This window comes from Electrophorus electricus, chromosome 21 (genome assembly GCF_013358815.1).
Source record: "Electrophorus electricus isolate fEleEle1 chromosome 21, fEleEle1.pri, whole genome shotgun sequence".
Lineage (NCBI taxonomy): Eukaryota > Metazoa > Chordata > Actinopteri > Gymnotiformes > Gymnotidae > Electrophorus > Electrophorus electricus.
The window spans coordinates 125,001-144,114 of record NC_049555.1 but is presented as its reverse complement, the minus strand read 5'-3'; the positions used below and the strand labels follow the sequence as shown (position 1 = coordinate 144,114).

General features: G+C 41.7%; 1 protein-coding gene across 2 annotated transcripts in view; it reads left to right on the top strand.

Annotated features, from left to right (window-relative positions):
* vps35 (VPS35 retromer complex component) overlaps positions 1-19,114 on the top strand; it is a 38,775-nt gene that overhangs the window by 7,954 nt on the left and 11,707 nt on the right. For both annotated transcript variants that reach the window (XM_035520748.1, XM_035520749.1), the window contains exons 11-15: positions 6,324-6,531; positions 8,045-8,200; positions 12,386-12,508; positions 13,383-13,562; positions 13,926-14,165. In XM_035520748.1, coding sequence (XP_035376641.1) covers positions 6,324-6,531; positions 8,045-8,200; positions 12,386-12,508; positions 13,383-13,562; positions 13,926-14,165 — 907 coding nt within the window. The remainder of the gene's footprint in view (positions 1-6,323; positions 6,532-8,044; positions 8,201-12,385; positions 12,509-13,382; positions 13,563-13,925; positions 14,166-19,114) is intronic.

Below are 19,114 nucleotides of genomic sequence, written 5' to 3'. Positions count from 1 at the left end.
AACCTAGTGCTCTGTGCTGCCAACATTTGTCTTATTTCCACTTGAATGGGTTACTGAACATGTCAACAAGAGGATTATCTGAAGCTTAGAAATGAAAATGTAAAAAGCTGTAATTGTAGAGGAAGAGCACACTTCTTACCATTCAGGCCAACCAGCAAGATTAAAAAAAGACTCAGCCCTGCTTGTCTTTGATTACAGAGAGAGGTTCACTCCCGTACATTTGCACACAGGCTAAAGGTCACCTGTGATTTATAAAGATTTTTCTTTTCATCATTTTTTCTTTGTCTTTCTTGAATGAGCCTTTTGAAATGCCATATATTGACCAAAATGCACTACTTTTTATTTTTTTTTTAATTGGAAGTTCAGACATTTGGTTTCATCTTCACTATTTAAAGCCTTGGAGTGAACAGAGGCTTGGGGTCCTATAGATAACTACAGCTAAACAGCCATGTAGGCTGGTGTTTGCTGATAGAAATTTTGGGTGGAGGTGGCAAGGCTTGAAAATGACAAACACGTGATCAGTTTCAGAATGACTAACAATGATGCCTAAAAAAGGCAAAGAAAAGGCTTTAAAGAAAGCTGAAAACTTGTATTTGTTGTTATTATTGTTTATTATTATTATTATTATTATTATTATTATATCCTATTCTTATTATATTGCATCCTATTCATCATACAAAACAGGAGCAGGAACTTGGAAAAAACAAGCTTAAAAAATTAAATGACATGCTAGCCAACAGAGCAAGTTCAAAGTGAATTGACAGAAATGAAGTCACAGCTCAGCAATATCATTAAAAAACCCTACTTCTGATACAATGACAGACATGGTAATTTTGATTACAGTAACAAATGTTACTTTCAAATGTTTCTTTCATAAGGAGCCCAGCAGTAAAGACCATGCAATCACCCAAAGCAATAAATACAATCCATTCATTTTACAGCAAATTATACATACACCTTTGAGAAAGAACGCAATTGAAAATGTATTTACTTCTTTTTCAGTAATATAGAATTACCTTGACTTAATAAGGAACATGCAGATGCACTAGACATACCTTAAACATCTAATGAACTTTACAGCACTCAGTAAGATCAAGAACAATAAGTATTAGGAAACACTAGCCACCTGAATTGAAACAGTACAACCATTACTAATCAATTCAGATCAAACTGGCATCATTAAAGAAAGACACTCAAGTAGCACACACAGCTTACTTAATGAAACAAATAAAAATGAAAACAAGTACAATGAGACACAGAAAAAGCATTTGATAGAGTAAATTGAACTTTTCTATTTGCAATACTATACAGATTTGATTATGGGGAATAATTTATTCAGTGGATAAGAACTTGTTACAGTATTGTAACATCAGAGGCTCACATAGCACAGAAAAACCAGGAAAGGATGCCCACTCTCTCATTCTTTTTTGCCATGTTCATTGAAAATTTCATTGCTGTAATTTGTCAAATCATCAAGGGAGTTCAAACCCTCAGGCATCAGTCTTTATGTGGATGGCGTATTTGCTTTATCTGCAAGTACCATCAAACTCTCCACAAGAGGTCATTAAGCTTATTAATTCATTCTCTGAATTCTGACTATGCCCTACCTTCAGAATCAGCAAAATGCAATGCTGCAGTTCAAAACAACACTTATACTCCCACTGGTAATATTAAATATCTGGCCATAAACGTTTCTACCAGAATGTCGGAGTTGATTCACTTTGCTCCATTACTTAAAATAATAGAAGACGGTTTAAACTTCTGGATCATTTCAACTGTCTCAATGATTGGCAGAATAGCAACCATTAAAACTGTCAATATGCCAAAAATTAATGAACATTTTTAATATTTTCCAATCCAGACTACCATTTAAATTGTTTAATTCACTAAACAACATAAGCACATTCTACAGGAAAAACAAAACACCCCAAATCAATTTGACCACAATACAGAAACATGCAACCTAAGGATTAAGATCTCCCCAAAAAAAAAAAAAAAAAATACTACTTATCGAAATATAGTATATACAAAACTTTACCAGTTTTTTTTACTAATATTTTACCAGTCAGATTTATCCAAACCAACAGAACATCTCATGGTTAGAAATTGGACAATCAGAATACAATCAGACAGAAGACAATATTGATTGATATTGATTGCAGGCCGCAACCCCGGTCACTGGCCACTACACCCCTGCTGCATGAGCAATGCCCCCAAATCTTGAGGGGAGCAGCCTTAGGTTATTATTTGATGTTGTGGGGTTCTCTAAGCTTGACATTTTGGTGGCAAATGTTTCATCACCAGTTGAGGTGACTATCAGTGCGAGCATCATTTTGTGCTTAGTAGTGGGTTTTTGAGGTTTTTTTTTTTTCATTATATAGGTTGGTGTTTGATCCTCAAATGCCATTGGTTACTCATCATTTGGAGGCGGTCTTCTGATTGGACGTTGATTGGCTGGTTAACTGGGTCTTGAAACCCAATCTCGATTGCAGCTTGTAGGCTGACCTTTGCTTGGTTGATTGGATTAATGTAGGTCTAGCTCGTCGTCTTCTGGCAGAGCGTTGATTGACAGGTTGGCCACGTGCTGGTTGCTGGGCCAGCCAGTCTGCTGAACCTCTCTGATTGGGCTGAGTAATTTTCTGGCTGTCTCCTGGTCTTCTGGTTGAGTTTCTTGGTTGGCTTTCTTTTGGCTGTTGATGTCCTCCGTTCGTGTTGGCCATTTTCTATTGAAGGATCGATTTATCACATATCTGACTGTTTGAACCATGGACTATAACAAGATTCTCAGCATGAACAAGTAAATCTGCACTACTTCATTATAAAATAGCTTGTGATGTATAACACTTCAGAATGGTGCTTAATCATGAGTAAGGGCCATCTTATTACTGTTGAATTATGTGGCTCCTTTCTCTGTATCAGCTTATGTTGCTTTTTACTTTCATGTCTTATTATGCCAGGTACTTATGGAAATTATTATGGTACCCATGTCTTTCCAATATCATTGCAGAATGTGTGTAGTAATGTTTGTAATTCATATTAATAAGTTGATTGCCTCCTTAGTTTAGGTAAAGTAGGTTGAGGAAGACTGATGAGTCATAGACATCTCTGGCAAAATTAGTACAACTAGAATATTTACGTAGTAAAGTTTTCTGTCTAAGTAGCATGTGTTCAGAAAACGTATAACTGTTTTTCTAAAGCTTTTTTTTAGAAAATTTAGATTTAGGTTTTTTTAGATTTTCTTTTTTAGATTACTTTTTATTCAGAAGACTGTCGGGGTTATGAGCATGCTTCAAAAATTAGTATGATTAAAAATTGTGCCCTGAACACTTCTCCCACCTAATCTTAGGTATCAATTTATTAGAGATATTTCATTCATTATGTTTTTGTGTTTCAGATGTTTCATTTTTTTTTATTTTTTTTTTCAAGGAAAATTCATTAATCAAAGCCTAGACCCAAGACAAGAAATGAACATTCAAAGACAATTCAGCTAAATTCACTCCCTTTATGTACTGCCCCAATTCTCATCTGGAAAGCTACATAAAAAACGGTGCAAATCTAGATAACCAAGTCTAGAATCTTTGAGAAAAATGTTTTTAGAATTATGTTTGTCTCTGACATCCCTCTAGTTTTACATTAGTTTGTCTGAAATTGTTTCATTTGCTCATCACCACACCACCACGATCAACGACAAAAAGTTAAAATAATTTTAAAGTTAAAATTATCTTAGAATTTAATTAGATTAGAATATCCTGTGTTAGTGTCTGAGCCCTTGCAGTGTCAGAGTGCTTGCGGAGTTCGTCCACAACAGTCCGAAACTGGACCAGCTCGTTGCATTATCTTTGAGTATCTTCATACAGTTCAGAATATAGCTGGGTCATTGGCACTGCCAGCAAGGGCTTTGGGATTAGAAATGGTTCGTTGGAACCTGGAGGCAGTCAATACAGCTGGGTCACCGGTGGTGCCAGCAAGAGCTTTGGGATTAGAAATGGTTCATTGGATCCTGGAGTCAGTCAGCATCCCTCCCATCCTGGCATGGGCAGATGGTTATCTGAGCTAACCGCTACCATCATAAAGGAAGGGCTTTCTTCTGTTTTATGTGTAATTGTGTAATTTGTTCCTGTTATCATTTGGTTTTTGAAGTTCTTGATTCTCTGGTTTTGTTCATTTCTTTGGTTTTCTTTGCCAATTGGAAAATGGTCTCAATCAAGATGCGTTCTTCAGGGAAGGTTACAATCCAATAGCTATCCAAGAATATATCTCCATATATCCTCTAGAATGTAGACTATATTTCCAAATTCTACCAGGCGAGGTCAGGGAGTCGAAAATTGGGCCAAGTGTCCTTGCAGAGGTCATGAACCTTTTTTTGCTAAAAATGTAAAACCTGATAACCACTATTATCATAAGAGTGACTATTCCTTTTCCACCACCATATGAGCGTCAGCCTCAGCCACCAACAAACCACACAGCCTTTGCTGTCCACTGATTATTGACTTGTGTGTTAATGGACAAACACAAAGGACATGAACAAGATTCCAGTCCTCCCACGCAGCTTTGACGTCCAGCGACTGTCCTGCTCCTTCCGTCTATTGGAATTTCAGGAACACATTGATTTCATTGTGGCCCTTCAGCTCACAGTGCTCAAACCCGATTGGCTTGGCTTAGCACTCACTGCTAATCCTGGAACCCCTGAAGGCATATATATTCACTCCCTGGATGGAAAGACCCGTCCATCAGTAGACCATCACAGTTCCCCAGCCACTTTTTCAGTGCCTTACTGATGATTGCATCTATGGACTCTAGCAGCACATCCTCAAGTAGATAACCTGTGGTATAACATGCCTAACCTGGAGGGAGACTTTCTGGCTCAGTTTAAGTTGGTTTCTCCAATTAAAGTCTCCTCTAAGTTTTTAAATCGGAGCCTAAAAGAACAGTTTTACTTCTATCCTGCTAGTAGATAATATCAACAAAATAACCAACCCAAAAAAATTTCTCTCCAAATTATATAAATGATAATTTATATAAGGAATTATATAAAGGGTTCTGGGCACAAATCTGCAGGGACACTTTAAATATGGCTAAAGCTACAAACCTACAACTAATGCAGTACAAGGTGATGCACAGAAGACATATCACCCAGCACAAAATGTACAGGAGGGTATTCTCAGACTCCACTGCATGCTCAGACTGCACATTATACACCCCAGATAATTATTTCCATGCCGCCTGGCTCTGCACAACCATGTTTCTGCCAATATGTCATTAACAGCGCTCTTCTTACTATGAGTTGTAGCATTCCATTATCTTCACCGCTCTGTCTACTTTCATGTTGTTAAATGTCAAAAATCTCATCAAAGAATACATGTCCATGGAATGAATTACACGAGTACCAAACCTCACACTGAGAAAGTCTAGGGCTTCTTTATTTTCATTAGACTTCTCGTTAGCACCAACACATGCACGTGCATACACATAATATAACCTTCTTCAAAATCTTATTCTCTTTTCTTATATCATTTTGCTCAATGCCTGGGAATATATATCAAGTCAAATTTATTTGTATAACGAGAAAACAGCTTTCCAAGTCCCAGCAGCCAGTGAGCAGTTCAGTGGTGACCAGTGTAAGGAAAAACTCCATATATATATATATATATATATATATATATATATATATATATATATATATATATATATATATATATATATATATAATTTATTTATTTTTTTAAAATAAAAAGAGATTCCTACATCCTCAAATTTAGTCCAGCAGTTTGTCACATAAAGGCTCACACTTGAAGTTCTCCGTGGTTTGTGAATAATTTTATGGTACATTTAAAAAAAATTAAAATAAATAAATAAATAAAAAAACTTCTTTTATTAAGAGGGAATATTATATTTTATATAAGAGGGAATATCCTGAACCATAAGCCTAAAGTCATCATGAAACAAAAAAAATCACAATGCAGTTTCTTTTGTGTGACATTATTTTGGGATATGAATTAATGTGATGGGCTTGTTGATATCCATTGACTTGACATGACTGGTTAATATTTTGTCCCCACTAGCTTGGCCTTTGTGGTGTAGACACAAATCCGATGATGTTTCAGGGGGAAAAGGCATCGTTTCTGTTGAAAATACAGAAGGGAGAGATGTAGGGTTTTGCACAGTATTATTATGAATGTGAATCAGAAAGGTTAAATAAATATAGGGCAATATTTGATTTCAGGTTCTCCATCTCTGATTTTGGAAGTTAAATCACACATATTGTTTACTGAGGTTTCTTTTTTTTTTTTTTAGCACTATTTAATGCAGATCTATTTGTGTAGCATTGCAACCAGCAGTGCAGTCTCCAAGGAGCTCACCAGACTGCTGAAGATTCCTGTGGACACATACAACAACGTTCTCACTGTGCTCCAGCTTAAACATTTCCCTCCACTGTTTGAATACTTCGATTACGAGTCGCGCAAGAGCATGAGCTGCTATGTCCTCAGCAACACCCTGGACTACAGCACCACGATTGTGGCCCAGGAGCAGGTATACCTCAATTATTGTGTGTTGCTAAAACTTTTCTCCCTCACTCCAACCCTCTGTCTCTCTCTTGCCAACAGTCTTTTTTGTAATTTTAGTTCATCTTTTTTCCTCCCTCCTCCTCCTCACCCTTTCCCATTCATTCTCAGTCACACTCCCATGCATACAAACATATACATATACACACACACACACACACACACACACACACACACACACACACACACACACACACACAAACAAACCTTTGTTCTATCCCCTCCTAAAGATTATTTTGGCCTTTTGCCTCTGATTATTATTTCAGTAAAAACATGTCAGGTTTTTTTGCATGTCCCAGTATGTTGTGTATTGTCTCCCATGTTCCAGTATAGGGGTGGGAGGTTGTGTATTGTCTCCCATGTTCCAGTGGATTATTATAGTTGTAGTTATAAAAGGGCTGCAACATGCCAGGTATAGAAATGTCAATAATGACTCAGGTAAGTGTTTGTTCTCCCATGAGCCTCCATTACCAGGATAGAAGGACATATTGATTTCACTCTACTCCCATATTCCATCTATGGCCTTTCTAAAAACCTGGTCCCAATCACAAAAAGTTTACCTTTTTGTAAGGGGGTAGGATTGAATGACTGCAGGGAAGAGCCAGTTCAAGTTGTTTTTATACATGATGTCAATCGATACTGCAATTGCCATTTTTGATTCCCAAACTGGTATAACAAGGGGAAAGGGATAAAGGTTTGAAATGGGAAAATTGGGCAGTTAGTGTAAGTTTGCGTGTCAGAGAGACGGAGACATAGAGAGAAAGATAGTCAAAATATGTAGTGAAGTGCATAAGGTTTCCAGAGATACAGAACATTTCAGACAGGTTCTTAATAAGCTGTGCAAGCAAAGTGTCTGAAATTCTAGAAAGTGGAACCAATTTATATATAATGAAGTAGTTTAAGTTTGAAGTTTAAATCATAACATTCATTTCATGGGGTTCTAAAGTTCTAAGAGATTAGGTCTTTTTTCTTTGAGTTTCCTAATTCAGAAGCACTTCCTCAGCTGATGGAGGACCTCTGTCTGAAACAGCCTGTTTCTCTGAAAACTTTGTGTACTTCACTACATAAATTGATCTCTACACATCTTTTACTACAGTACACTGCAGTTACTCACTAGGGATATTCCACAAATTTGTTTTTCTATTCATATTTTTATATTTTATTCTACTTTTTTTGAAGTCAGTAGTGTAATGAGTGACACTTCTGTACAAATTATTTTAAAGTGCATGTTGTATTTTGTTGAGTACCAACATACAGTCTCATCCCCATGGACCATATGATGGTGTTCATTAGGATCAGACTAGCACAAACCCAACCCAGATCATCATTTGTGCAGTCCCGTATGCTGTCTGTCCCCCATTCTGTCATTTTCTCTTTTTCTTTCTCTGTTCCTCTCAATTGATGAGCCCCTGTCTGTATGCAGGGAGTCAACAAGCTGTCTGTCTCTAGAGTTTGTTGAACTCCTTTCGTTCAATCTTCAGGTCGATGCTATCCTGAACCTGGTGTCCACGCTGATCCAGGATCAGCCAGATCAGCCAGCGGAGGATCCGGACCCAGAGGACTTTGCTGAGGAGCAGAGCCTTGTGGGCCGCTTCATCCACCTGCTGCACTCAGACGACCCTGATCAGCAGTACCTGGTTGGCATGAGTCTTCCTTTCTTTACCTTAACCCTTAGCCGAACACTTTACTCTAAACTTTATCCCTTAACCCCATCCCTTTATTTTAAATCTCTACAGCACTGTCCCTTCTGACACTGGGTGATTGTCTTTAATGCAATAAGGAAATCTTTGAAACACCACATGATTTTATCACTAATTTAAAACTGGAGCAATTTTAAAAAGTTTGTAAGGGTTGGCGCCAGGTTGAGGCCCCCTCCAGCCGCCAGGGGGAGGCCTCGAGTTGGGCACACTACCAGTCAGGCTTGATGCCGAACAGCTGTGCTAGATCTATATAAGCCCGGTGACCCAATCACTCAGTGCTGGGTCTTTGCTAAAGTGTTGAGCCAAGCTCCTAGCCGGTAACTCTGAGTATTGGGCTCTGTGAGCCCTTGTGCTACACCTCTCTTCTGCTCTTCGAGGTTGCCCGAGGTTTACACTCCCCCCTCCCTTCTCCAGTTTTCCCTCTCAAGTCTGTCTCCTTCTCGAGGCTTCCCTTAGTCACTAAAGCACCTCCCTGTTTTCTGGTTTTGTTTGGGAAGTTTTAGTTTTGTTTTCCCCAGTACATTGGGGCTGCCATTCTTCCTGTGGTGTCCTTTGTCTTCCCTTTTTTCCATGCTTGGCGTGGTGTTTTATTTTTTTTCCAACGGGACATCAACAAGGTCCTAGAGGGACCTTGACAGGTACGTGTTTGTGTATTTGGACGACATTTTTATATACAGCCACCTCTTCGTCAAGCTGGAGAAGTCCGTATTCCATGCCTGAACCATCTCCTTTTTGGGATTTGTCATCTCCAACAACAAGCTATGCATGTACCCCACCAAGATACGGGCTGTAGAGAACTGGCCTAGACCCACCTCAGTGCGTCTGGTCCAACACTTCCTGGGCTTCACAAATTTTTACTGCAGGTTCGGTAAGAGATTTAGCACAGTTGCAGCCCCACTGTCTCCGTTGACCAGGAAGGCGTCAGGTCGGTTCTGCTGGTCCACCAAAGCCCAGCAGGCATTCAAAGAACTAAAGCACCGTCTGATCACGGCTCCTATTCCTCAGCTCCCTGATGCGGTGCCTCCATTTATCATTGAGGTGGGTGTTGGTGCAGTTCTGTCCCTGTAATCAGGAGAGGCCAAAAAACTGCATCCCTGGGCCTACTTCTCTCAGCGTCTGTCCGCTGCAGAATGGAGCTACAATGTGGGTGACTGCGAATTACTGGCAGTCAAGCTTGCGCTTGAGGGGGCTGGAGGGGGCAAAACACCCCTTCCTGTTCTGGATGGGCCACAAGAACTTGACTTGCATACAGCAGGCCAAGTGACTTAATCCGCACCAGGCCAGATGGGGGCTGTTCTTTGCCTGGGTTGACTTTATCATACCGGCCAGACACTAAGAGCACTAAACCAGATGCCCTCTCCCACAGGTGGGAATCCTTGCCGCCTTCTGCTCCGCCCTCCGCCGTTATCCCCAGGGCCCACGTCGTAGTGCCAATCCAATGGGGGGTTGAGAAGGCAGTATGTCAAGTTCTCCTTGCGGAATCAGACCTGGGTGGAGGCCCTCTGGGGTGGTTGTATGTACCTAAGGCAGTTAGAGCTCAGGTCCTCGAGTGGGGATATGCATCCCCCTTTTTGGCACACCCAGGAGCCACATGGACACTTGAGTTTCTCTGTTGGCGGTTTTGGTGGCCCCACATGGAACCCGACGTCCGAGCGTTTGTGAACTCCTGTCGCACCTGCACTTAGTACAGGGCCTGCTGGTCTGTTGCAACCATTGGCTGTCCCATCGCACCCTTGGTCTCACCTGTCACTCTATTTTATCACAGGGCTGCCCCCATCAAGGGGCTACACGGTGATTTTGGTAGTCAACAGGTTTTCCAAGGCCGGCCGCTCTTTGCTCTGTCAAAACTGTCATCTGCAAAGGAGACGGCTAAATTATTGCTTACACAGGTTGCCCGTCTTCATGGGTGACATCATGTCAGACCATGGACCTCAATTCACTAGCTGGTTCTGGGGGACCTTTTGTTGGTTGTTGAGGGCAGAAATCAGCTTGTCCTCTGGCTTCCGTCCCCAATCCAACAGCCAGAACGAGAGGGCTAACCAGCACTTGAAGTGCCCCCTCCGCTGTCTGGCCTCTTCCTGTCCATCCTCTTTGTCTGAGCACCTATTATGAGTGGAGTTTGCCCACAACACCCTGTGGCACGCCTCCTTAGGCATGTCATCATTGGAGTGCCAATTCGGGTATCCTCTGCCCATGTTCCCCGATCAAGAGGCCGACATGGGTGTCCGGTCTCCTGAGCAGACAGTCAGGTGCTGCCGCTTAGCCTGCTGAAGGGCCCACAGGGCTCTTTTATCTGCTGCTACTGCTCAAAAGCGTTACACCCACGAGACGGCGACCACCGCCGACTTATCGGCCAGGACAGCGGGTCTGGCTATCAGCCAAGGACCTGCCTTTGCGTTATCATCCTTGCAAATTCGCTCCTTGCTACATCTGGCCATTCAAGGTTCGCAGCATAAACCCTGTTTCTTATCGCCTTTCCCTTCCATCATTGCGAGTCAACCCCACTTTCCACGTGTCTCGCCTTAAGCCCATACTGTGTTCAGTGGGCTCCTCTGACCGGCCAGGTCCGCGCATAGTGGACGGTGCACTGGCGTACAAAGTCAGGCGTCTCTTAGACATCCGTGGTGGAGTCCACTTTTTGGTGGACTAGGAGGGATATGGGCCCGAGGAGCGGTCCTGGGTCCCCTCCCGTCACATCCTGGACCGTGAACTCATTCGGGCTTTTCAGCAGGATCATGCGGCTGGCCTTGGGACGTAAGGAGCTGCGCCTTCCAGGGGGGTCCTGTAAGGGTTGGTGCCAGGTCAAGGCTCCATCCGGCCATGAGGGGGAGGCGAATGAGTTCAGGCACACTACCAATCAGGCTTGATGCCCAACAGCTGTGATATGTCTATATAAACCCAATGACCCAGTCACTCAGTGCTGGGTCTTTGCTGAAGACCCTTTTTTCCACGTGGTGTGGTGTTTATTTTTTTCCACCTGTTTTTCGTCCTCCATTCCTTTGAAGTGCGATATACGCGCAGGTTGTTTAATGGCCGCCACAGTCTAGAGGGAGTGTGTTCACCTCGCAACAACGTGGCTGGGGTTCGACTCCTCACCTTTGTTTTTTTACTTCTCTTGTTTTACCTGTTCTAAGATCTAACTGTTTTGCATACGGGCCCGCTATCATTAAAGCGTGGTAGCTCACCCAGTAGCGTGTCGGTGTTATCACCTATCTGACCTGGTTTCGATCCCCATTAGAGTTCCTATATTTGAATACTTAAGTGGATACTTTTTGCTATCTAGTCTGAGTACCCTTCACTGAAAAGTTGATTTGGTAGAGAACTTGGGATACTGAGGATTGTTAGACCATAGATTTACAATCCTCAGGCTACATTTTACATCTCACTGTGAGTTAGTCTTTGCGTATGCTGTGACTAGAAACTCTTGTGATGTGGACTATGAAATGGAATGCAGTAATATAAGCTTTTCAAAATTTATTAGCGCTTGTTCAATAAAGATGCAGTTGACTGGTGATTGACAGACAAGGAGGGTGTCTCATAGCTTCTAACCAAGCAGACATAGTTGTTGCATTCTATTCTGAGTCCCCTGACGCATCCCAATCCAGATGATGCCATCATTAACATTTGTCTCCAGCTCATAACTCTCCAGACCTTGGAGAACAAAGCCAGTACAAACACAGTGGCGTCAGAAAAGTAAACTATATCTTTAATGCTTCTATTTAATGTGATTTTCCTCCTGGAACCATTGCTACTGGAAGCTACTGTCTGAATGCTAATGGGCCAACATGCATATGAGAGTGCAGAGACTGACCTCTGTGACCAGAAAGTGATGGCCCTCATCTCTGACACTGTACGCTCCTGTCAGGCAGCGCCCTTCAGTTGGGCCTTTTCTATTAGGTGTGTTGACAAATCTCTCTTAATGAAGCATTTGTCAAAATTATCCTAGATACGTAGGATGTGTAGTTTGGCAACACAAGCCCTGGAGTTGGCCTAATTAGTATCTAATGAATATTGAATCACTCGTTTGAGCAGATAAGCACATGGGCTTAATCATGCTGTTTCAGAGCTATGAATTATTCAAATGTGTCCTGTATTTTAATCTTGATTTTGTGCCTCCCATAGATTTTAAACACAGCCAGGAAGCACTTCGGAGCCGGGGGTAATCAGAGGATCCGCTACACACTTCCCCCTCTGGTCTTCGCCGCCTATCAGCTTGCCTTCCGATACAAAGACAACTCCTCCTCAGTATGTGTCACCGTTAACTCATCTTCTCTCTCTCTCTCTCTCAACTGTCACATACTCTTTACTTTCACTCTCACCCCCACATCTGGCTTTTGTACCTTGGGCTGTTTTGAGGTTATGATCAGAACAGACATATTTCAGGAGGCTAGAGCTCTTCTTACTTGGTGGCGTTTCAATGCAAATACTCTCCAGTTGAATCTGTCCTTTCTCATGGATGACCTTGGATCCAATGTTTATGTTTAATGACTTGCATGGAATATTATTTGACAGCTTTCACATATGATATTCACTCACCTGTGTGTCAGGTGTCCTTGAGTTAGGCGACCTCAAGCAATGACTGACTGGTGTGTATGATTAATTGGATGCCTCCATTTGTATTGGCTGAGGTGTACATGACAATTTTGAAGTATATATTCTTGCTTTTAGCCTCTGTGATTTTCTCTTTTAGCCTTATGATTTCAATTGGTATAATAAAAGCTATGAATAAGGTTTTAGCAGTTCGAACTGAAAGCCAGATTTCCATATTTGCCTTTTCACCTTTAATCCCTAGTTCTTCTAGATACATCGAAATAACAGTACTGATTCATTCAGAGGGCACAATGTGCATGTAATGATAAAAATGGCATAAATTGAATAAAAATTTCACTGCTTGTTTCTTCAACTTTGTTTCTTGAAAGAATCCTCCAGAAATGTCAGGCAGGCTAACCCTAACACTGAGTCTTAACTGAGTCCTAACCCTACTGAGTCTTATTTTTCCCCTCATAATCCTACCAGCCCACTCATCTGTGCCATAATTTTGAGATTATTAAAAAAAAACTGAGAAAGAAAAGGCTGTCGACTGAATACAAGTTCCGTTTCTTTCTCCTTCCCCCATCAGGATGATAAATGGGAGAAGAAGTGCCAGAAGATATTTTCTTTTGCCCACCAGACCATCAGTGCGCTTATAAAGGCAGAGCTTGCAGAGTTGCCCCTCAGGCTCTTCCTCCAGGGGGCACTAGCAGCCGGGGAGATTGGCTTTGAGAACCATGAAACAGTGGCCTATGAGTTCATGTCTCAGGTACTGCAATGTATTTGTGCTTCCAGCCTTTAGAGAAGTGATATGAGTGACTCATATTTTAAGATGCTCACGCAAGTAGGAGGGGAAAATGAGAACTCTTGTACAGTTATTTTTCAGGCTGTAGACATCCAGAGAGCAAGAGATCAAGTGCAGAGAATAATATAAACACTTGGGCTAAAATTGTTTTTTAAAAACAACAGTACTCCAATATCAGTCGTTATTAAGGCTGTATATGTGACTGGTCTGCCTATGAGTTATTAATCTGTCTCTTTGTATGTGTTTCTGTCTCTCCATTGCGCTGACTTTCTGTCTGTTTCTCTATATATTTTTTTGTCTCTGTCTGCCCTACTCTCTCTCTCTCAGGCCTTCTCTCTCTATGAAGATGAGATCAGTGACTCTAAGGCCCAGCTGGCTGCCATCACCCTCATCATCGGCACGTTTGAGCGCACACGCTGTTTCGGCGAGGAGAATCACGAGCCTTTGCGCACCCAGTGTGCCCTCGCTGCCTCTAAACTGCTGAAGAAACCCGACCAGTGTCGTGCCGTCAGCATCTGTGCACATCTCTTCTGGTCTGGGCACAACACCGACAAAAATGGAGAGGAGGTGTGTGTGTGTGTGTGTGTGTGTGTGTGCCTGTTTGAGTGCACATATTTTGCATGTGTGCACAAGCAACTGCTTGTGTGTTAGAGTGTGGGGGAAGAGGGTGTGTGCATGTGGGCATATGTGTGAGTGAGCGCTTGTGTTAGGATGTAGGGGAACGTGTGTGTGTTTGCGCATGTGTGAGCAAGCGCTCATGTGAAGGTGTTGTGTGTGTGTGTGTGTGTGTGTGTGTGTGTGTGTGTGTGTGTGTGTGTGTGCATGAGTGGGATTGTTCATGTGTTAGGGTGGGGGGGGTTTGTGCATGAGTGAGTGAGGTGATTGATCCTGTGTTATGCTGGAGGTGTGTGCATGAGAACATTTATTTAACTCTGTGCACTTATTTTAATCAACTATACATCAACAGGTAAAAAAAAAGAAAAAAGAAAACAAACAAAAAAGAAAACAAACAAATAAATAAAGAACCTTCAGCAGATGCTGGGAGAGAAAATATTGGCTAATGTAGATCTTGAAATGGCATTTAATCAGTTGACCATTAGTCTGCACTGTTTAAATCTACACACACGAAACATGCTACATTTGGTTTGTTTGTTGAATGATATGCACAAGTTTCTTGGTGTGATTTTAAAGGTTTAGCCTTTTGAAATTTAAGTTCTAACTCAAAAATAACTGATTTAAGAGGTGCTTTAAAGTGCATGATTTAAAGACTTCATTTGCAGCACAGTATAAAGAATCACCATTCAGGGCACTTTAAATCGACAAGTGAGGTTTAGCTACTTCATGTTGCTTTGCGGACAGAGTTGGCTCAAACATTCTACATGAAAGGTGCGCGTGGAGGTGATGAGTGTCTCTCGCCATCATAGTCTTGCGAAATGTGTTGTTTACATGTGGAATTGGAAAGGGCTGTATACGGTTTATTTTTTTCAGTGGTGTATTTGCTTTTGCTGTTCTGGGGGCCTGGGAAGACAGAACATTGAGTATGGTTGCTTCTTTCTTCTCTTTTAAAAATGATGGTCTGTTTGTAGCCACAATGTACAAATGTTAGAATACACCTACCAGTTTCATTGCAACTGGCTTGACTAAACTGAGAGCTGTTATTCTGCAATCACTGAATTGAGTGGGGGGGGGGGGGGGGGGGGCTGGATGCATTGGATATTTTGCATAAATGAATTTTTTCAGTGAATGCTGCAGAAAAGCTCTATGGTGGGAAGATTAAAGCACTGTCAAACATGTATAACTCTTTAACACATTCATCTAGCACACTGCCAGAGTATTGGGTGAGTGAGATGATGGGCAAGGTTGCCGTGGCATTTCAGATACAGATCACACTGTTGATTTTATTTATTCACTCCCTCACTTGCCTCCACCTCCCTCTATCCCTCCCATCCACCCATCCTCCTAGTTTTCAGTGGGCTGTGTTCTGACCTTTTGCAGTACCATATTGCAGAGGCCAAACTGCCAACAGGAGCATGCATTATACCATGTTATGCAATGCTCATTAAACAGCATAAGTAGCATGTATGACACACTTTTTTATTAACATCAAGCATCCATACACACAGTATAAGAAGCAGAGTGAATGTAGTACACAAGATTTCCAGAGGAACATTACATTTCAGACAGAGGTCCTTCATCAGATATGCAATGAAAGTGTTTCTGAAATATTAGGAGTGCTAGCCAGTTTATATTCCAAATAGAGGCTGTTTAAATAATAGCGTTCAATCTATGGGTCCTAAATTGCTGAGTGTGAGGATCAGTTCTTTCTCTAAATCCACGTATTATTGCTGCCATAGCAACAAATGACCATGCAAACCTTACATCATGAAGACAGTGTCCATCCTTAAGGTGAATGGAAATGACACATCCTTGAGGTATCAAAAGGTGTTAATAAAACAATATGCAAAGCTTTTCTTGGTTTCTCCAGTGTACAGTTGAAGTTACATTTTTTTGTGAAGAAGCAGTAGACATTTTCTGTACTGATGCATGAGGAATGGGTGATCCTTTTGTGCTAGTTATTTTAGTGGCTGTGTTAATAAATATAGCGCATATAAAACAATTGTCATAATACCACAGTTGTTAATCAGATGATTGTTCTCTCACTTTTGTCGAGCATGGTTTTGTATGAAAAAAAAATTAGTGAATCATCTTCAGTGATCCTGAACTATCCAGTATATTAGACACTTTTTTTTTTTTTTTTTGGTGCAGTATGATAAATGAAGGAATTCCTAATTTGTTAGCAGTCGTGTTTTTTGTTCAGTGCACCCGTTCTCTCAACAAGTAAAACACAACCAAGAGCATCATCTATGACTTCTGTAGGAAACAAAAAATGCACAGATTTCTATGCTTTTCTGGAGGTTGTTTTCATGCTCACTACAAATGTATTTGTCTCAGTAGTTGTAACCATACATTTACATTGCAGCAAAATGAGGCAATTTTCTCTCTGTCTCTCCATTCATTTCTGTGGACACAGGCAGTAGTTGTGTGTGGTGGATTATGGGAGCAAGCATGTTGTGAACAAGGCAAAGAGAACCGTTTTTTCTCAACTTTATGCAAGTGAGAAGTGAGTTTAACTGGACAGCAGCCAATCAGCACCGCATAGGGTATTTTGTCATGCACATCAAGCCACAAGCTGAAATGAGTGTTGTGGTGGAGATGGAGGAGAGGATGATCATTGCCGTGTCAGGTTTTCTTGTATATTTTGACATGAATAAGTAGGAATGTAGAGATGTATTTTTAAAAAATGAAGCACGGAAAGTAGTGTCTGAAATAGTTGGTATTCCTGGACTGATAAACTTGCTTGCACTTTTAGGCAGCAGCCTCAAAGTAGCCTTCATGAGGTGAATTGAGTTTCGCTTCACTGCACTGTAAATGTACTATTACTGTAATGGAGAATGTCTTTACAAGCCTAGAATGTGAGTAGTTGTATTGTAAATATGAATGAGAGTCTGTAGGTTTATAATAGATGGTGGTATTTAATTCATAATAATATCTTCAGGATGTGCTATACACCATGTTGTAATGTATGGTGAACAGAGACAGAGTCGAGTGCACTGTCTAATAAAGTAAGGGAAATCCAAGATGTGGTCAAAAACGGGCAGAGGTAATGTCCAAAGTCAAGCAAACAAATCCAATAGGGCACAGGCAAAAGAGTAAATCCAAAAGACAGGCAGGGATCAGAATAACCAACTAGTAACTCAGTGTTCCAACATCCGCAAGAAGCAACTGCTGTCATAGCTAGAGATTAACGCGGTACAACACAAATGATACAGCAAGAGGGAGCCAAGATAACACATCAGAGCGGAGATGTCCCCACATCCTGAAAACGGGAACCAAGACCCAATGAGTCCATTCACCAAGCTCTAAACCACAGCTGCTGACCTGAGATGATCGTAGCTAAGCTACCAAGCTGTAACAGACTACCAAGACCAGGTGCAGTACCTGAAATGCTGCTGGAAGATGTGAATGCAACACTCCAGATGATCACTACTGTGCCCATCACTGAGAAGAACCAGCTGATATACGCCATAGCAACTGTAATAACTTGGATGCTTGGCTACAAGATGAACATCATCAAGGAGCAATATCCTCCATGGACAAGGAGATTGGAGGCCAAGATGAAGGCTACAAGGAGAGATGTCAGCCAGCTATTACAAATACAGAAAGGCACCTGAGAAATACAATAAGCTGTCAATACCTGAGGCCTTAGAGCTTGCCAAGCAAAGATGAACAGCTGTGGCTGCCCACCTGAAGAAATACACATGAAAAGTAGAACGAGGAAAATAAACAGAATGTTCACCCATGAACTGTCCAAAGTGTACTCTCAGTGGCAGGACAACAGCATAAGAACAGGTCCACCAAAGACTGAGACTTAACAATACTGTAAAGGGATATGGGAGAATGAGGCATAATAAAGCAACAATGCCCAGTGGATAGAGAACATAATCGCTGACCACAGCACCCTCAACTGAACAGGATCCAGTAATCACGCTAGCAGTTGCCCAAGAAAAGGTCTCAAGTATGAAGATCTAGACAGTACTAGGCCCTAACATGCTCCATGCCTATTGGCTGATGATGCTAACGTCACTCCATGAGCATCTGGCAGCACAAATGAATCAGCTACTAATGGATGGAACTGCCTCTGCCCAACTTAGCAGCTCATGTCATCATTGCAGCTAACATGAGTAAAGACATGACTCATTACATGAGCAGAGGACAGAAATGCATTAGCATGAACACCAGTAGAGCCAAACATGAGCTACTGATAGATAAAACAGTAACCCAAGACAGTAAGGCCTGACAGACCAACCTGTGCACCTCCTTGACTACAAGACAGCCTATGATTCAGTGCCACACACATGGATCCTAGAATGCATGAGGCTGTATAACACCAACGGGACTCTCAGCGCCTTCTTCAAGAACTCAATGGGACTCTGGAAGGCAACCCTAGAGGCCAATTTAAGACTAATAGCATGAGTCACCATTAAGCGCAGCATGGTGAAGTGAGTTCATCACCAAGAGTGGCTACGGATACCTCCTGTACATGGATGAAATCAAGCTGCATGCCAGAAGTGAACAAGACATCAACTCACTAATCCATCTCACCAGGATATACAGCATTGACATGAAAGGACGCAAGCCCTGCGAAGTCAGCCGAATGGGAGAAACAAGATCTGGTCTATCAACAAATACACCATACCAGTTATCAGATACCCTGCTGGCATAATGAGATGAACAAAGGAGGACATAGAAGCCAATGAAATCAAGAGAAGGAAACACCTCACAATGCATGGAAGGTTTCATCCCAAATCCAGCACTCTCAGAATGTACACTAAGTGGAAGAAGGAGGGCTGAGGACTAGTGAGCATCAGGGCCACTATCCAGGATTACACCTGGGAGATGGCCCCAAGCAATGAAGTGCTTAGTGAGTACCTCAGACAACAGAAATCCGGGGTGGA